Here is a 20657-nt window from a genome sequence, read left to right as displayed (position 1 = left end):
CAATTTTAATAAAATTGTCGTGCAATTCAGTAAGACAAACAGTTTCTGATTGAATTCTTTTCATTTTTTCATACAAAAATGGCTAAACTTGTATAAAGGGGGTGAAAACTAGAGCATCCACTCAGTATGCCAGTGCAGTATTGAACGGTGACTTTGAAATGTTGCGAATTTTATGTATCAACTCTAGTACCCCTCGATTTTCCAAACTGCTCGAAAATTATACCATTGCAATCTCCAACCACGTACACCAAGACAGTTTGGAGATATTGTTAGCATGCTGTAAGCGTACATCAAAATGATAGGAGCAAACGAGACGCAACCATATTCCATTCACATATCTTGTCAGTAGTCTTAGTTGGAGTGAGAAACACGCTGCGAAAAACAACAACAGCAACAAATCGCAACTACGACTCGGGGGCAGATGATCATCCTCCTTGATAGAATTGCATCATTTTTATTCCAACTACGAACGAAACCAGTCACAAGTGTTATATCCAGCTAGAAGCTATCCCGAAGATTAAATTTATCAAAAACGCATAATTCCCAGGTGGAAATCTGTTATCTAAAGCGCATCAATTTACAATCCGTGATAAAGTATTCGATCCAACGAGATCCCAGTAGGCACAAATCGTCACCTTCGCCGAAGGAGAAACCGCATTCGCAAGCATCATCAAAGTAAGCATGGAAGAAAACTCAGGACCCCAATACGATTGATTCTAAACTTCATTGATTGGTTTTTATCTTTGAACAAGGATAAGGATACGGAAAATCCAAACCCAGTACAACTTATTTCTGAGTCGGTTTTTGGTGGGTGAACCATTTTTGGTCACTGAATATAAAGGAGAGACTTTGCAAGGTGGTGAACTTTGCTTTTGAAAAAAATTCTGTTTAGTGTGAATTTGTCGTTAGTGAGAGAAGGAAATTGTGAAAGATTAGCGTTTACCTTAAAATAGCCAAGACTTTGTAATATCATAAGACTTTGTAAAATTTCTAAGAAACCAGAAGTGATAACTAGTTATAGGCGATAAGTTTCACCAGAGTTTGAAACAGGCCAAAGACAGAGTGAAATTGCAGTGACGCACCAAGTGATAAGTCCAAGACAAAGAAAGTGATAAACTTTATCAAATCCAATCGGAAAATCTCAGTGAAATCACCCCGGTAGTGATTACAATGCGAGCACAGGCGAAACAGCATCAAAACAGCAACATCATTGTGATCGTCGTGGACACCCATAAGCCCAAAAAGAACAACACCGTTCGAAAGTTTAAGTCCAAGTCGAGTTCGAACAATTTTATGTGTACTGTCGGCAGTAATCGTCGCATTTGTATGGTGGGTACGAGAACTATTATCGGCACGACCATGATGAACGGTTTGCAGCAGCGTCGTGAATTTACCGCCGTCGGCGTCATCAATTCAATGTAAGTATATTTTGAAACAAGCGAAATCACATTGAATGGTAAGGGTAGTACTAGAATTTGCGCCAGTGTTGGGCCAGAAAATCGGAGGTATGGCGACCGCTTTCAAGTCGGCTCGCACGAGACGAGCCAATCGTGGCCTGCTATGACGTCTCGTGCCTGCCGCCGATCGACCAATCGGCACTCTTGGATATTTCACAACAAAACGCAAGCTTGCATTCGGGTGGGAAGTACTAGTTTGCCGAGGGCGAAGCGGGTTCATTGATGCCTCGGTTGCTTCGGTTCCGACATTAACTGTTTGAATTTTGTGACGGAAGGTCGCATTTTACCCGTACGTCTGTGAAGTTTGAAGGTCGATTGAGTTATTAATTGAGTGAAGTGTGTGAAAGCAAGTAATTGAAAACAGCGCTCCAAGGCTGGTTCTTTGCGAACCCGAAGAAGTTTAAAACCTTTTAGTTATTGTTGGAGAATTTTTCGAGGCGAACTGGGCGACACAAAGAAAACCGAAAGGATAGGGCTCGACTACGTTTGGAATACGTTAGACCCTAAGGCGATAATTTTACCGAGTATGTATAATTAGCACTAATTACCGCTTTGAATTACTAGTTTCAATAAGAACATAGCGGATGAGCGGTCACTGCGGAAAAATCGATCCATTCAACGCCCACTCTTGAAAATAGAAATCCTCGATTGTGCTGTGACGTAACGTTAATTAGAGTCAACGTAGGCACTGGAACAAACGAACATGTCGCAACACGTTCGTTCGCGATTGTCTGAGTGGCTGGGAAATTCCCACAAAGTCAACCGCGGCAAAAGGTCATGTGGTGCTACCGAGCAGTTGGTTCCCAGTAAAAATGGGATGAAAAGCGTCCGATGGCTAGCGCAATTCGAGAAAAACATGCACGGGACTGTGCTGAAGCTTCGAGAAGCTTCTATCGTTGCCCGGTTTTGAGAATTTGAGAGGGACACGCACAAAAAAATGTCACGTTGGCCATGACTTTTGGTGTTTGTTGCTTCTGGTGACGGGATGGAAACATCTCGAATGAGGGAAATTTTCGATCAACTGCGTTGAAATAAATGGGATCAAAGCAAGCTAGGCGGAAAATTCAATGATTTGGAGGGTTAAAACAGGCTACTACGCAGTAGATTGGTTACAACGAAGAGAAAAGGGAAATGTGGGGATGTCACTTTTCTTTTAAATCGTTGATTTTTTTCAATCTTACAAAAGACAATTTTTCACAAGAAATCAGTTTAAATTGATTTACTTAAGATTGTCCGTAGATCGGAAGTGCTACGATTCAATCATCTATTTTCAGAAGTTCTCAACAGACATCTCATTTGTTACCGCTTTCACTGTGAGATGTGAGTCATGACATTTTGCAAATTAAGTTAAACAGGTCATCGTGGTGCACTGAGTCTAATCTATTTCGCTAATATGACCACTTATGTCATTTGCGAATTTGTTCTAATCACCGGGGTGAATTTTTAAACACCCCTCTGCCACATTACGGCATTCGATTCGTGCGCCATACGGCTTGACTCACTTATCTATATTTGTCGATGTCTGATTGCATCGATGTACAGATAAGAACAACAAACACACCGAGTAAATACCCATCACCTGGTGGCATTGCGCAGCGAGCAGTCGATTAACATCCACATATTCTACCGTGCTTCCCGTTAATATGTGCTTCACCGTCGCCTGCTGCGGTTCAGCCCTCATCTAGTACTGCACCGTTAGCGAAATGTACGGTCGGTTTCGATGTTATCATCGCCTACTACTGCAGAAATGATGTTTTTCCCCGTTTTTCGACTTGGCAACAACGATTGTCCGAACGATCGATTAGATAGCGACTAGCGTTGACATAGCGGATTTTTTTTTTGTTTGATTTATCAATCATATAATCGAGTTTTGTTGGTGAGGATTCGAACGACTTCACAGTTTCGGTCGAGCGAAGCCATTTTGCGAATCTCTTCACTACTGTTCAAAGTTCGATCGTTGTTCCACGGAATGGTGAAAACGGAAAACATGTTTTTTGTTTCGCTTTGCATTTTATGGCCTTCGTGCCATTGGACTACTGTTGCTAATGAATGCGGTCTTGCGATTATTTAGCACGTCGTGCTGAGTAGGCCATGACGTTACATTCCCATTCGGACAGAGCCTGCTTGTTCCACAGATTTTGTCAAAGTTGAAACCGATGTTTATCTGCTGATTTATGCCTAGCCAGATATTTGCACGTTTAGCAATGCCTCGACAGACCGTTGTCAGTTCAGGATTTTGCTGAAAAACGATTGTCCGTTAAGGTCTTAATCTGCGTTTTCCGGACCAATGCCTAAATAAACCGTTTTCCGTTAAAAACTTTGTCTGTCTTCTCTGGACCAACGTCTAGACAGGCCGTTGTCCGTTGAAGACTTGGACAGTTTTCTTCGGACTAACGCCACGACATGCCATAGTTCGTTAAGAACTTTGTCTATCGTCTCCGGACCAATGCTTAGACAAACAGCTGTTCGACTTTGTCTGCCTTGGACCAACTCCTCGAAAAGCCGTTTCCCTTCGACGAACACTTAGATAGACCACAGACAAACAGACGTCACACTCTCATAATTGTCCATCGACCACATTTTTAACGGTCGATTCAAAAATATGTTAAGTGGCCAATCCGCCACCCGCAGCGCTTGCTTCGTTTTTGTTCGTGTTTGACGTTTACACACTACCGCCATCTGTTGACCCGTCGGCCAAACACGCTGATTTTAGCATTGGGCGTACATGTCCTCGTGACTATAATTTTGATCGAGATTTGTTCTAAGTGTTACGTCTGTTTGTCTGTGGATAGACCGTTGTTATTTTAGGACTTTGTCTGCCTTATCTGGACCAACGACTCGATAGGCCGTTTTCCGTTAAGTACCTTGTCTGCCATCTCTGAACCAATGTCTCGACATGCCGTTGTCCGTTAATGACTTTGTGTGCCTTCTTCGGACCACCGTCTCGACAGGTCGTTGTTATTTGAGGACTTTGTCTGCTTTCTCCGGATCAACGCTGCGGCATGCCATAGCCGGTTAAGGACTTTTTCTATCTCCTCCGAATCAACGTTTAAACAGACAACTGTCCGTTGAGGAATTTGTCTACCTTGTCTGGACCAACTCCTTGAAAGGCCTTTTTCGTTAAGGGCTTTTTCTGCCTTCTCCAGATCAACGCTTAGATAGACTGTCGTTTGTCAAGGACTTTGTCTACCTTGTCTGGACAAACATCTCGTCAAGCCGTTTTCCATTAAGTACTTTGTACGCCTTCTCTGAACCAATGCCTCCACATGCCGTCGTCCTTTGAGGACTTAGTCTGCTTTCTCCGGATCAACGCCGCGACATGCCGTAGTCCGTTATGTACCTTGTATGTCTTCTCCGAACAAACGCTTCGACAGACCGTTGTCCGCTGAGGGGAACGCCTCGACTGGCCGTTGTCCGTTAAGGACTTTGTACGCCTTCTACGAACCAACGCTTCGAAAGACCGTCTTCCGCTGAGGACAACGCCCCGACAGGCCATTTTCCGTTGAGAACTTTGTCTATCTTATCCGGATCAACGCTTAGACCGACAACTGCCCGTTGAGAACTTTGTCTACCTTGTCTGCAACAAGTCCCCGAAAAGACGATTTTCGTTAAGGGCTTTGTCTGCATTCTCGAGATCAACGCTTAGTGGAACGTCGTTCGTTAAGGATTTTGTCCACCATGTCTGGACAAACGTCTCGACAGGCCGTTTTCTGTTAAGTACTTTGCCTGCCTTCTCTGAACCAATGCCTCAACATGCCGTTGTCCGTTAAGGACTTTGTATGCCGAAATCAAAGATCCAAGCTGGGTATCTACTGTAAAAAAATGCATTTAGCCATATTGATAGCTTGGAACAAAAGGCTTATCTCACCAAACAACGGATTCTACAGTTACCTCTCCCTTACTCGATATTCGGTACCTCGGTATTGAGTTAGAGAACCATAGTAAAAGTTGGTTTTCATGGCTACTTCGATGGTCCCTTGGAACGCATTTGCACTGATTTTGTGTTCTGTAACTCGATGGTCCCTTCAATATCGAGTTAGGGAGAGTTGACTGTATCTGTTTAGTCTGGCAGATACTGATCAAGTTATCAAACAATAAACCCGAAGAACCTTACAGAATTGATGAAATGGCGCTGCAGACGGTAGCTTTCACCTAAATACCACTCAGAAGTTCTGCGTCAGAATCGTTTATGGTTGTTTTTTCGATGTGAAGTCGATGCGAGATAAGATTCAGTCGTATTTACATACTTGTCTCGATTGCTGATAGCGCTTTGAGTGCATGCATCCGTCTGCTTTTCGAAATAATTTCAGAAAAGACTTGTATTAAATCTATCCTTTGCTATCAGCGTCCGTCTTCAATTAGAGAACGGTCAGATTTGACAGTTGTCCGTTGAGAACTTTGTCTACCTTATCTGGACCAACGCCTTGACAGGCCTTTTCCGATAAGTACCTTGTCTACCTTCTCTGAACCAATGCCTCAACAGACCGTTGTCCGTTAAGGACTTTGTATGCCTTGTTTAGACCAACGCTTCGGCAAGTCGTTTCCCGTTAAATACATTGTATGCCTTCTCCAGACCAACGCTAAAACAGACCGTTATCCGTTAAGGGCTCTGTACGCCTTGTCAGATCCGTCCAACTCGGGCTCAGATTGAGTACCACTTCTAGTACTGTAAAATGTACCCAAGTTTGACAGATCGCAGTACACTTTTCAAGGCATTCGAGATTCTGCTCTGTTACCTTATATGTCATAAAATGTTGGACAACAGCAAGGGACATGGAGGTCTTTATTTTGTCTTTGGTCCAACGCCACGACAGGCCGTTTTTCGATAAGTACCTTGTCTGCCTTCTCTGAACCAATGCCTGAACAGACAACAGAGAACCAATGCCCAAACAGTTGGTTGTCCGTTAAGGGCTATACCTTGTCTATACCAACGGCTCGATAAGCCGTTTTCCATTGAAGACTTTGTATGCCTTCTCCAGACCAACGCTAAACAGACTGTTATCCGTTAAGGGTCTTGTATGCCTTGTCTAGTCTAACACCACGACAAGCCGTTTTCCGATAAGTACCTTGCCTGCCTTTCCTGAATCAATGCCTCAACAGACCGCTGGTTGTCCATTAAGGACTTGGTCTGTCTTGTCTGGACCAACGCCTCAACATGCCGTTGTGCGTTAAGAACTTTGTATGCTTTGTCTGGACCAACGCTTAGACAGACCATTGTTTATTAAGGACTTTGTATGCCTTCTCCGGATTAACGCTTAAACTTTGTATGTCTGCAGACAAACGCTTTGATAAGTCGTTTCCGTTAGGGACTTTGTCTGTCTTCTTCAGACTAATGATTCCAGATACCCAGACTTTTTCTTTATGGGCATCAGTCTACTGTAAAAAAAAACTGCAGTTGATATAGGCCATTACAAAAGCCTGAAAAAAGGCTTATCTCATGCAACAACAGATATGATCAAAGAAGTCAGATAGATATTGGTCAAGTTATCAACCTTACAGGGCTGTTAAAGCATAAAATGGCGCCGTAGACAGTAGTTTTTACCTAAATACCAAACAGAAATCCTGAGTCAGAGCCGTTTACGAGCCGAAGTGAAGTCGTCGCGAGATAAGATTAAATCGTATTTACTTCTCTCAATAGCTGATAGCGCTTCAAGTACATGCATCCGTTTGCTTTTCAAAACTAATTTAAAGAATGACCAATTGCTATCTGCGTCAATTTATCAACCTGAAAACAGTCAAGTTTTAACACGTAAACGATAAGCAGTCCGATTATATTTTTGGGACGAATTTGTCTCTAAATTGAAAGCCCCTAGCGACAAACAAAAAACAGTTTCAATTCCTTCGTCGAGGACTTTGGTTAAACAAAGACGAATTTAAGACGTAGTAGCTTGACAGATCGCAGTATACTTTGCCCAACTTTTCAAGTTTTGTTCTAATGACCCATGATTTTTCGGACAAGTATACAAGACATTGGGGGGATAAAGGTTTTTAATGTCAACTTTCTTCTTTCACCCTTTTTTCGTTATGTCCAAATTGGAATATAACCTGTTCATCAGCTTGATAGTCAACTAGTACTTGCATGCTTATCAGCTGAGAGGTTGAGTTTATGACAAACAAAAAAAAACTCGGACTACTGTGGTGGGTTAAAACGCACCGCCATGCTAGATAAAATGTCGCCTTGATTTCTCATCTTTAATGACAAAACACGCCCAAAAAAACGCTAATTAGTGTCGCTACCTATCTGATCAAACCAAAAGCCCAACTAAGGCCTCTCTATCTCCGGCTGTGCCGATGCCAAAAACCACCAAGTCAACATGACGAAGCAAAATTTTATGTTAGTCGTAAATGATCACTCACTCATTCGGTTACACGACAATGACGCGGCGATAAATTTCGCTCGTTTGAAGGACGGAGGGAGAGATAGTGTGAGAGAGAGATCGTTCGCCAATGCATGGCGTGATCAACTCGTCGCAAAATAGCAAAATAGCGAATCGCAACTCGGGGGGAACGATTATCAGCGAATCTTCAGGGGGTGAAATCATCCAAGATTGCCGTTTGTCTTTGGTAGCGTGTTTTCATTGCGGAACGAAGGTTCGCTTGCTTTGATGGATGGCAATGCGAAGTTGTCGAATGCGATCAAGAGATGTGAACAGTGTTCAATGGCCTACTGAAGTGCTTTGGAAGCTTTCGCAAAGTTCTTTTGAATCTTTTTTTAATAGGGTGAGAACCCCAATGTTCATTTCAATCATGCGGTCGAATAAAAAAAAAACAAAATTATTTTTGGTCAAAAATTTATACTCTTTTTACACCGTAAACCTTTAGCAGAAATTCTTGAAATATACTAATCAACTCTTTTATTATCTTCTTTTTCTTCCAGGTTGGGGGGCCAAAACTCTCAACTCATTGATTGGTGAAGCTTAAGCTTTTAAAATTTCTATAAAACTCAACGGAGAACTTATTGTAAGTATACACCCCTTCACCATGCGTGTCCCACCCAACAGGAACGCCTTCTAAAATGTCCCCAATCTTTCCCTCCCTCTCTAGTCTCTATCGAAATGGCACAGGCAACTGGACTCGAAAGCGAATCCCGCTCCTGGCGAGAATCCCTGCCCTGCAACAACGTTGACCGACCAGTTTCAGCAGTACCAGTACCAACTACCAAGCCTCGACCTAGAAGAGCAATCCCTGTGGCTGGAGGACCCGAACAGCTTCTGCAACTCCAGCTGGATCAGTCCGATCTGGAATCAGCCGCCACTGACGCCGCCAGCCAGTACTTTGACACCCCCCACGACCAGTGGTGCGTTCGGAAGGGTTGGGTCTACACCGACGCAGACGGTCGAGAACATGTCGCCGTCTCCTCCAACGCCCCTCCCGTGGTCATCCTGCAGTATGTTCATGGTCGCTACGGACCACTGGACGAATGGCCACAGCAACCCAATCGATACAACAGGTGAACAGCAACTCAACACACCGGAGCCGGTAGATATCCGTGGATTTGAATACGAAGGAAGTGTGGGAGGACTCGATCCAGCCGACAATCCAAGAAACGCTATTAGTAAGAATCACATCACAAACAGCAGCATCACCACGATGAACGGAGAAGAACGCAGCAACTACAGTGTCAGCAGGCACGGTAACAAGGGGGAACAACCATTCGAATTCAAGCTTATTCCGGCAACGTCGCCGACGTCCCCTTGGGGCACAACAGACTTCAACACTTCCTGGCAGTTCGAGCGCTGCCCCGAAGAAACAGTCCTTAGCCCCGAGATGAGCTACCTTTCGCCACACCAGAGTCCCTCCGGTGTGGCGTCCCCGGACACCAATTCGGGGGTCAGCTCAGAAGCAGACGAATTCGAAACTTGTGTCGATTTCAACAAGATCCAACCGAACATTGAGGTGTTCAGAGTCAGCGAAGCCAACGAGTACAGCACTTCGCTGACCGACGAAATCGAACAACTTTCGGAGTCATTCTACTGCAAAGCAGAGGACCTCATCTCCATACAAAACCCCACCCTCGACGGAACCGTTGCCGTACCGCCCTTCTTCCTGAAAGTCCTTCAGGAAGAAGAGTCGAATACTTCTGACGGCACCCCACTATCCCCGTCCGTCTCGAATGGTAACGTGTATGACACACGTCCCCCAATTGTTACCAAATTCCTAAGTGATGCTGACAAGAATGATGGAGATTTTGAACAAGAGAATGCAGAAGACGACGTAGCAGAAGCTACTGCAATAACACCGGCAACACTGCAAAGCGTCTCCAACGACGCTCTAGATTTGAAAACACAAACCCAGCTAGAACATAACTATACGATTAAGCTACCCCTTCTTGAAGCCGGCAACCCCGGTTACATTGTAACAACAAATAATACCCTGGTGAAGGAACCTTCTTTGAAACCAAGAGACCCCACAGTAATCCTACCGCTAGTGCAGCAACCGCCCAAGCGTACGCAACCATCTGCCATCAAACGGCAGCTCTTCCAAACAAAGATGAAAACCGACATGGCCACCGGTAACAAACTGAAGCTCAAAATGCCAACCGCCAGCGCACAACTCGTCGCTCCGGTAGGCATCCTGAACACTCCGGACCTCACCAACCAAGTCCTCGAACTGGAGGCCGAAGCAGAAATCCTCAGCGCCGAAGACCAATTTGATCTTATCACGTACCTCTCTTCCGGAACGGTAAGTTCTCACGGCTCACATCTCTCCCAAACCATTGCTCTCAACTCTCACATCCTCCTTGTACAGGATTACGATGTCGTGCCTCTCTCCCCGGTCGAGGAGAAGCCCACCGTACCCAAAGAGGAACCGGTCCAGCCTGAGTCGACCATCTGCCCGGAAGCCCTCAGCCAGCTGCTGGCCAATCCGGCCAAACGGAAGCTCCCGATGATCACCCTGGACAACCTGGAAGAGCTGACGGGGCCCCTGACGCCGAAGAAATTCCGCAGTGCGACCTCGTCTACAGCGTCGTCCGTATGTGGAGATTCCGTCTCGGAGGTGTCGTCCTCCAACAAGAAGCGCCGCGGACGCCCCCCGAAGCAGTCCAGCCTGGTGTCCGATCGGACCGAGTATCAGCACCTGAGCGAGGAAGACCAGCGCTACCGTGAACAGCGGGACAAGAACAACGAAGCGTCACGCAAGTCGCGCATCAACCGACGGGATCGTGAACTGAAGCTGGAGCACGAGGCGAACGCCCTGAACCAGCAGTACCAGGAGCTGGAAAACGAAGAGCGCACACTGATACGGGACTGTGCCCGATGGCGCCGAGCGGTCATGCGATTGGCACTGCTGTAAACGCAGGAAACGGTGTCTCTCTTGGTTAGATTTGTCAAACTAGTATGAAGTACAATTTTATTTCCTAGCCTGTGTAGCAGGAATGTTATAATTTGATAAATTAACGTAGTTTAACATAAAATCAAAAACTAAAAAAAAGTTCAAAAAATACAAAACGAGAAAAAATAATCAAGCCATTGGTTCCAGCTGATATAAAGCAACAAAGGAAACATAAAACCTTGCACGGATAATAAATGTATGATTCCGTTGATGTATTTGTACTCTTTACTTTAATCATCAATAAAACAAAACCTTCAAATCACTTAGTGCTTTTTTGCTTTCATATTACAGTTCCTTGTCTTCTCACAGGTTTCAAGAATTTAGCATCATCCAATTCCACTCAATGATTGAGTTCCGTCTTGTTTGCTGCACCGCTGGAATGTGCTGGTATCATTTGTTCTCTCGTTCCAACCCGCTTCGGTGCGTGCTCTCAAGCGTGATTTGAATTTTCGACAAGTTTGGTCATTTACAATACTGAATTTGAGTAATTATACCGATATATCGTGTTCTTGTCGAATGGAGCCGAGAGTCGGGAAACATTTACCGAGAAATATGCTGTTGGATTCTCGGTAATCCGTTAATCGAGGTCGATTTCATAATGAAGAGTCAAAGCAAGCCGCTCAGAACCCGTTTATCCATACTTTATCGGATTGGAATACAATAAGAAGCAAAATTGTCATGACAATCACAGGACACAACATTAGGTCGTATGAATAATCTGAGCAAACGCTTTTACTTTACTCAAATCCATCTGTCAAATCATTTTCTTGAGCATTTACTCAAGTTGGTATGATAAAACTGAGCATTTGAGCATTTACTTTTCGAACATCCCGATCCGTATGAATAAAGCGATAAAAGCTGAGTAAATGCTCAGAAAATCCTGAGTCACCTACTGACCATGCTCAGTTGAAAGCAAACAAGCGTGAAAGTTACTTTTGAATTTGTAAATAGGGTAAAAATAGCAGGCTGGAAGACTTTCTGGACAAATAGTTGAAATTTGAGTAATTTTTCAAACATCCTGGTGGAATTCCAAGAACAATTGGTCGGTGCTACGTCACAACGGAGCAAGTTCTGATGATTGAGTTTAAGGAAGCGTATATTTCTCTCAAATTTTCGTTGGAAATATCAAAGTTCATAGAATTGGAATCCTTTTTGAGTAAACGGCGAATAATTTTTGGAGTAGCCTCTAGGTAACACTTTTTTTTTTAAATTCACTTCATGGAAAAAAAACATAACGTACGTAGTATATCTATTTGAACGGAGGAGAAATACCTGAAGAAATTCCTGGTATATTCTTTAAAAAAAAATAAGACCTAGCGCGACGAATTTAAGAGAAATGCTTGTACAATTATTACTAGTTTTACAATATGATCGTTTTTTTCGCTTAAAGCGAATTCACCACTTAAAATTTTTGATTAAAAAAATAATCGTTAGACAGGACTTTTTGAGAAGTTCGTTAATCAAATTTTCTCATAAATTTCATTAAAGTTTCATCACTCTTACTTTTTATTTATTTTCTTCCAAATTTGTTTTTAAGAATTGGTCATAATTTAAAAGAGTTCAGAACGCCTCTACGAATACTTTGAAGCATTTCCTTGAGGATTTCTCATTGAGTTGCTTTAAGGCGGCATCCACAAATTACGTAACGCTCGAAGGGGGGGGGTAGGCTCGAGCGTTACGACTCATACATTTTTTTTTAAATTTTCATACAAGAAGCGTTACGGAGGGGGGGAGGGGGTCTAAAATTTCCGATTTTAGCGTTACGTAATAAATGGATGCCACCTAAGTAATTCAATCAGTTTTCTACCGTGACTAAGGTAGACAACATTACATATCACTTAGTTGATTTATTCAAGAATTTTCCCAAGCTTTGCACTTCAGGTTTCTACAGTTCTTTTTCCATCATTATATATTAATACGAGTCCTTCCAGGATTTTTTTCGGGATTCTTTCATAAATTCAGCTTAAAATTACCCAAAGGGCACATCTTGGAATTTCTCGAGGAATTCAAACAGTGATTGAATAATTGTACCATAAATATATTTAACCAAAACCAAAAGCCTAATCGCGATTTTATTTTTTGGTCACAGAATTATATTGCTTATAGAGGGGAATATAATTCTGTGACGACAAAAAAATCAAATCGCGATTAAGCTTTTGTTTTTGGTTAAATATATTTGTGTACCATATTTTTACAAGTTCTCGTTCTTCTTTTCTGGCGTTACGTCCCCACTGGGACAGAGCCAGCTTCTCAGCTTAGTGTTCTTATGAGCACTTCCACAGTTATTAACTGAGAGCTTACTATGCTAATGACTATTTTTGCATGCGTATATCGTGTGGCAGGTACGAAGATACTCTATGCCCTGGGAAGTCGAGAAAATTTCCAACCCGAAAAGATCCTCGACCGGTGGGATTCGAACCCACGACCCTCAGCTCGGTCTTGCTGAATAGCTGCGCGTTTACCGCTACGGCTATCTTGTCCCCAAGTTCTCGTAAACTCTTCTATTTCCAGACTTCGTGCCGATTTTGATAATTATTATAAACGTTCAAACAACATGCCTCAGATTTCGACATTCTACGTACTTTCAAGATTACTTACAATATTTCTGAAGTCTTTAGAGGAAATATTTACAAGATCTTGATGTCATATCTTGACATAATTGGAGGAACTTCTACTGAAGGCTCTCTTAATAAATAAGATGGTATTTCTAAAGGTTTTCTATTTTTCAGTGGATAGATCAGTGCAAAAATTTCTTGAATGAATCCTGGAGATTTTTTAGAATAATTTCTTCACAAAACCTCGAAGAAACCCTTTCGAAAATTGGGTAGAAAATTCTAAGCATATGATTAGTGAAATTTTAGAATATTTGGAAAAAATATTGTACTTTTTAATAATATTGTTTTTTTTAATAGTTTATAAAGGATATAAATAAATTCTGTAACATTTAAAAAAGGTTTAATGTAAAAGTTGTGTGTCCTTCTTATTATTTATTTCAAGAACTCCTTGTAGAATTTCTAAAATGATGCGCCTTTTGAGAATGTCAAATATTTGTAGTATTTCACGTTTTGCAGTTGCTATTTGGGTTGATGGCTCATATATAAAAGTAATGCCCCTATTTTTCAATATAGAACTGCGTCAACTTCATATTTTTCCATAATATTTTCAAACAAAGTGTGTTTATTTTAATACGCATAGGTGACAAATATGGTTTTATGAGCAGTACCTACACGAGACCAACAATTCTCATCATGCTAGAGAGATCTCCGGCGAAATTTCTATCGAATTTTTTGAAGATATATCTTGATGCGAAACACAGGAAGAATTTCTGATAGGCCTTTTAAGAATTTTCTGATTCATAGAGAAAGTATACCATTAATGACCATAGTGATATCCTGTTTGGCCGTGTGTACATTACGAATGCTTTAACATTTTATTCTATATATTTTGAATATTCTAATACTCTTGATTTGATATCTAACTATACACGAAACAATTCAAAATTTCAAAACAATGGAATTCTCACATATGGCGAAATAGGGAACTCCTATGAACATAACTGGTATGCTTACTCTATAGGACGATTTCTTCTAAAATTCTTCAGAAAGTTATCTCAAAATATAACGAGTTTTAGTATCCATTTGTAACAAGATTTTTGGAGTGTATTCTTGAATACGTTTAAGGATATTTTGCGAAATGCGTTTTATCAAGAAATCCTCACGAGAAAGATCCTCCAGCACCGGATACCGTCCGTAAGGATCTCGATCATGTTCTAACGCCAATGTAGCCCGATGAGGATTTCGACAACGATCACAGGAACAATACTGGCGGCACCACGTTAGTTTCCCGGGGATGGTCATGGCATGTCTACACCGAAGTCCTTCCGATCAATGTGCGGTGGGTACCACGATGGAAACGGTTTTTGTCGGTGTCGACCGGTATTCCCCGTGTGTAGCTGATTCGGAGGGTTTTGTTGCCGTTTATTGCTCTGCTGGTGCTTTGATTTGCACTCCAGTACCGAAGCTCACGGTAGCTCGTCACTCACCGATTATGGCTATTTAGAAAGGACAAAAATAAATATATCAAGCGTGTGCTAGAATAAGGGCGTAAGTCGCATGATCGATTTCTCTTCGTCGATCCTCTCTTCTGTGAATAAAGGTGACAAGATGCAAGTGTGTCAGCATTTTTTCACCTCAGGACGCAAGATTGCATCGCTGCCAAGCGGTCTGAAGTGAAAAAATGCTGACAAGCTTGCATCTTGTCACCTTTATTCACAGAAGAGAGGATCGACGAAGAGAAATCGATCATGCGACTTACGCCCTTATTCCAGCACACGCTTGATATTACAGAATAAAATAAGTGCCAAACACTTACCTTTGCGGAAGGACTGATCACCGTCATCGGTAGTGCTGGATTCCGTTTTGCGCAGCATCGGTTACTTTCCTCGACTCATTTCATAATTATACTCCTTGTAAGTGGCGCTCGTCGACGCATCTCAGGAAGACGTGATGCTGGCAGCTAAGTTCCACCGGGTTTGGTTACTTCGTCATCAGCCGGCAAAAAACGACACGGGCTTCTTCTGTACACCGCTGGCTTTCTTCTCGTGGCAAAAATCAGATACCTAATCAAAACAAAAACAATATTGTCGCACCGCCACCAAACCGGATCGCGCCAGTGAGACTCGCGACGCGCCTCAACTCGCCGCATTTTGAAATCAGTTTTTTAGTTTGGCGCTGCATTCTTACGATTTTTAAGAACACAGCGCACTATTCACATACAGTATTGGACAAAACATTTGCAACTTTTTCGATTTTCCATACAAAATGACCAACTCTGGTAAGCTGGATCTCAGTTATTTATGGACCGATTCGAATGAAACTTTCACAGAACATCAGATATAACTTGAATTTGAACATATATTTTTAAATAATTTTTCCAATCACAAGTTTATAAGTAATGACGGTTTGACTAAAGAGTAATTTTCGACGAAAAATTCAAAACTTTTTATCTCAAAATCTGATAGCCCTACATAAAAACTGTCTTCAGCAAACTTATTCATCTCGTCAAAATCTACAACTTTGCTGAAGATACCATGAAGCTATTCCTTCAATATGTTTAGTTATGTAAATTATAAAAAATCGTCAAAAAATTCACGTTAGTCAAACCGTTACTGCTTTCCAACTTGTGATTGGAAAAATCACTCAAAAATATATGTTAAAATTCAAGTTATGTCTGATATTCTGTGAAAATTTCATTCAAATCGGTCCATAAATAACTGAAATATAGTTTATCAAAGTTGGTCATTTTGTATGGAAAATCGAAAAAGTTGCAAATGTTTTGTCCAATACTGTATTAACTGCGACGCACGGGGCCTGAGAAAACAATAATTTTGAATAAATGTTGGTCTTGATTTCTACCGGATACATAATACTTTTGACAGAGTAAATGCTAAGTTCGAAATTCGAACTTACTCTGAGTAAAGTATCGTTTTATTCATATGGGTTTGAGTAAATGCTCAGAGACTTTACTTTGCACAAATCGTGTTGAGCATGAGCAAGTACTCGGTTTTATTCATACGACCTATTGTTGCAACCTTTTCAACTCGCGAATAATCGGTTATTTTGAACACAAAACCAAATTTGTGTTATGCTTGCTGTTTGATATTGTGCCAATGTTTACCAGCACAGAGAAAGTTCTCGAAAATTGCAAAGTGAAGCCCAGAAAATCGCTACTCACGTGGTGATCGATATTTTTCATATTCTGTTCAAATGGTGATAAACTGATGTTGCGGAGTAAAATTGTTGCAACAATAATAGGAGATGACAATGTCTGTGTTGCTGCGTGTTGGGTGATAATTTATTCACTGTGAAGAGTGCATGCGAATGGAATGGACAGAACCCAGGACAGAACCAGTTTGAAAATCTTACTAAAAGTTTGTTCTGGATTTCGGATTGTTATCAAACCACAATTTAAGGCTAGGTAGCCCGCCATTCGTTTTGGCAACAATGATGACTTTTCAGCTTGCATTTCAAAGTGATAAAACTCAGTCTTGATAGTTTATATTGCGGAGAAATTTAAAAAATTTAAAGTTATGTCTAGCTTCTAGGAAGGTTTATTGAGGAATGAACATTTCACAATGGATCAATGCACGAGTTCACTAGTTGACGTTTTAGCGGTGCCGTGTTATTTATGTGACCATGGCAACAAGTGAATTAGGCACCGCTCAAACGTCAAATTAGTGAACCCGTGCATCGGTCCATTGAACTGAGCTTATACAGGTTGTCAGATTAAATCAACTGCTACTACGATGTAAGCTTTCTTAATGTAGATTGCTTACAAGTTGAGCTTCTTCACCCCCTCTCAGTTGATTACGTATAGTCCAATCTTCTGCCGCAGCTCTTGAAATAGTGGTGCAGCTAGCGATTTTGTTAAAATACCCGCCTCTTGATGTTTGGATTGGATGTATACTAGTTGAAATCGTCCGTCGGCCACAGCATCCTGAATGAAGTGGAATTTAACGTCGATGTGTTTCACCCGTTTGGTTTCCTCCTTTTTGGCCATGGCAATGGCACCCTGGTTGTCTTCAAATACCGGAACAGGCCGCAGATTCTTGGCTTCAGACAGATCAGTCATTAGACCGGTCATCCAAATTACCTCGCTGATGCATCTACTCATCGCTACGTATTCGGCCTCTGTTGATGACATCGCATCGGTTCCTTGTTTCTTTGAAGACCAAGCCACGGTACAGCCAAATACTTTTAGTAGATAACCTGAGACGCACTTTCTATCTGATTCATCTCCTGCATAGTCAGCATCAACGAATCCCTCTGTCGGTGACTTATGAGGATTTCTCTTGTATACCAGTTGATGATGCTTTGTCCCTTGTAAGTACCGAAGTACTCGCTTCGCTTGTCAATCTTGTCAATAAGTCCGGTTTGGGAAAGCTACATGACGCCTCTTGCGCGGCCTCTCTCCACCTTGATCCCTAAAAAGTGATGAAGTGGACCCATGTCAGCCATCTCGAATTCGCTCTTGAGTATTCGCTTGATTTCTTCCACCGTCGCTCTGGTCTTCGCTATGATCAATAAGTCATCTACATATACTATGATATAAATTATCTCTTCTTTCTGTTGACGCACGTAGAGGCAATAATCATGATTCGACCGAACGAAGCCTTGATCCTGGAGAAAATTGTTGAAACGGTTGTTCCAACCAGGGGACTGACACGGCTGTCATCCTGCATACATTTCGGCTCTTCCTCACATCGTTTTGTTACTTCACGTTTTGGTACCCACTTTCGGTCGGTTTGCCCTAACCTTGCTCCTGATTTTCGAGTATACGGCTCATACGCTGCTAGTGCTAGATTGTGGCAAATAAACATTTCCCATTGAATCGTCGTGGTAGATGACGCTTTTCATTAGTTCATCATTTTGTTAAATGTTTTACGCATTAGCGAGGTATCATTGATGTATCCTATCCATAAAAACATATGTTTCGTCCCTCCCAAAATAATCAAAACAAGGACATTGGACGCCATGTTGAATTGATGTTGGGGTGGTAAATATTGGCTCATGCCACCCCCCCGGTTCCAACACCTTGGCGATTGCTTCAAGCCATAGAGTGAACGTTCTAGCAAGCATATCTCGTCCGGTTTAGATTTTACGCCTTCAGGTACCTCCATGTATACCGTTTCTGTTAACTTGCCATTTAAAAACGCTGTACGAACATCCATCTGATGTATTTCGAGGTCCCGAGTGTTTGCCACCGCCAGAATGGTCCGGATTGTAGTTAACTTGGCGACGGGTGCGAATGTTTCTTCGTAGTCGATGTGCTTCCTTTGCATAAATCCTTTGGCTACCAAGCGAGCCTTGTAACGAACAGGTTTGCCATCAGCGTCGGTCTTCACAGGAAAACCCACTTGCATGGAACTGGAACGACAGTCGCCGGTCGCTTCACCAATGTCCAGGTTTGGTTGTGCTTCAACGCACGAAGCTCGTCATTTACAGCCTGATACCACCGTGTTGCTTCTGGATGGCCATCGATGTCGTCGTAGCACATAGGAATCTGAGTGGAAATATTTACAGCAGTATTTGCACTATAAGAAGACATAAAATCTCGGAACCAACCTGGTCTCTTGCACTCCCGACCACTGGTCCTCGGAGTTGTCCCGTCCTGGGAGGAACTCTTACCTACCGTTTGTGGTGGGAGTGCCGACGGTTCTAACACTATGTCTTCGGCTTCTTCCCCCTCTTGCTCCGACTCGTCATCTTGCGGGTCAGCAATCGTAATATTGTCCGGAGCAACTTCGAATTTCGTTGGCAGGATCGGTTTCCGGTACCTCCACACCGTCCCTCTCTGACTCAATGAATTCCGGAACTACAAGTTGTACAATCGGGGACTTCCAATGATTAAATAAATACACTTTATAAATCAATTTCACATTTTATATTTTCCACTAACTGACACGCTCGATACAACCGTCAACTCACTTTCTTTGTTACCAACCTCAGTCTTGCTCTCACACACACTAAACCTCGCATCAATACCATTGCACTGAAGTAATGTCAAACCAAGCCTACTTCTGCAAAGGGCCAATACATTCTTAGACTCTACATCCCCCCTACACATTAAAGTCATCAACTTCGTTGATATGATATTCATCTAAGTACACTGGTCTGCGATGCATTCGAGCTGAAACTTTTCGTCCTGTCACTTCACCAGTATGAACGTTCCTCTCATTCTGGACCGGTTGCTGTGCTTGACCTGATGGATCTTCAGGAAGTTCATCCTCTGTAACACTCCGTGGCAAAGGCTTAAGATGAGACACGTTGCGATGTATAACACGATCAGATTCTGTAGATTTCAATGTTGCGTCAGAACCTTTCAGTTCGACAACTTCATATTCTTCTGGAGCAAATGTTCCACAAAGCTTGTTCACTTTTTGTACTCGCTTAGCAACAACGGTATCCCCCTCTCTCAAGCTAGATGGTTTTGCTTGACGGCGTGAGTCTGCATATTCAGCCCCCTTGAGCTTCTTCTCCCAATCTTTATCTCGAATCTCCTCCACATCTGTGCCTGAAGATGATCCACTATAAACTGGCAATTTATCCCGAAGTAGTCGTCCAAACATTAGCGAAGAAGGTGCTACTCCAGTTGTACTATGTGGCGTAGAGTTGTACATTAATAGGAATGATCTCAAATCCCAAATCCAATCAGCGCTGTCAGATTCTTGGCTTATTTGCAAATGTTTGAGTATGGTCTTATTAGCACGCTCCACTTCCCCGTTTGCTTGGGGCCAATAAGGTGTAGTTTTAAGCAGAACGATTCCATACTCTTCGCAATATCTCTTGATGTCTTCGCTAATGAACTGCGGTCCATTGTCCGATTTTATTGTCTCCGGGAATCCAAATCTGCAGAACGTCTCGTGTAAAGCTTCTACTGTACGCTTAGCCGTAGTCTGTCTCATGATTATAGCTTCAGTGAACCTGCTGAAGTAATCAACCAATACAAAAAGAGAGTGGCCAGATGGCAAGGGACCCATAAAATCTACAGCAATATCCGTCCAAGGATGTTCTGGCATACGGTTTCTCTTTAAAGGTTCTGGAGGTCCCAAAGATGAGACCAAAATACACTGTTTGCATCTTTTCACACATGATTCCGCTTGCTTGTCTAGAAATGGCCACCAGACTTTTTGTCTTAGTCTGCGTTTCATTGCAGCTATGCCGGGATGTGATTCGTGAGCCAGCTTTATTACTTGCTCTTGTAAAATCGAGGGGATTACTAATCGGTTACCTCTCAGCAAAAGTCCGTCAACGCTGTGTAACTCATTTACAAATGGTTTGAACTCTTTCGGTATCAAATCCAGGGATC

The 20657-nt window shown here is 42.4% G+C and overlaps 1 protein-coding gene across 2 annotated transcripts; it reads left to right on the top strand.

Moving 5' to 3' along the window:
• Positions 1-450: 450 nt before the first annotated feature.
• On the top strand, positions 451-11001 carry LOC5580019. 2 transcript variants are annotated; one of them, XM_001653852.2, is made up of 4 exons: positions 451-1418; positions 8335-8417; positions 8502-10139; positions 10206-11001. In XM_001653852.2, the coding sequence occupies exons 3-4, from the start codon at positions 8802-8804 to the stop codon at positions 10749-10751; spliced, it is 1884 nt and encodes a 627-aa protein (XP_001653902.2). In that variant the 5' UTR covers positions 451-1418; positions 8335-8417; positions 8502-8801; the 3' UTR covers positions 10752-11001. The 2 variants fall into 2 exon arrangements, with proteins under 2 accessions (XP_001653902.2, XP_001653901.2); XM_001653851.3 differs by lacking the exon at positions 451-1418 and adding an exon at positions 1700-1981.
• The last annotated feature ends 9656 nt before the right edge of the window (positions 11002-20657 follow it).

The sequence above is a fragment of the Aedes aegypti genome, chromosome 1 (assembly GCF_002204515.2).
Source record: "Aedes aegypti strain LVP_AGWG chromosome 1, AaegL5.0 Primary Assembly, whole genome shotgun sequence".
Lineage (NCBI taxonomy): Eukaryota > Metazoa > Arthropoda > Insecta > Diptera > Culicidae > Aedes > Aedes aegypti.
This window is presented reverse-complemented; position numbering and strand designations above follow the sequence as displayed.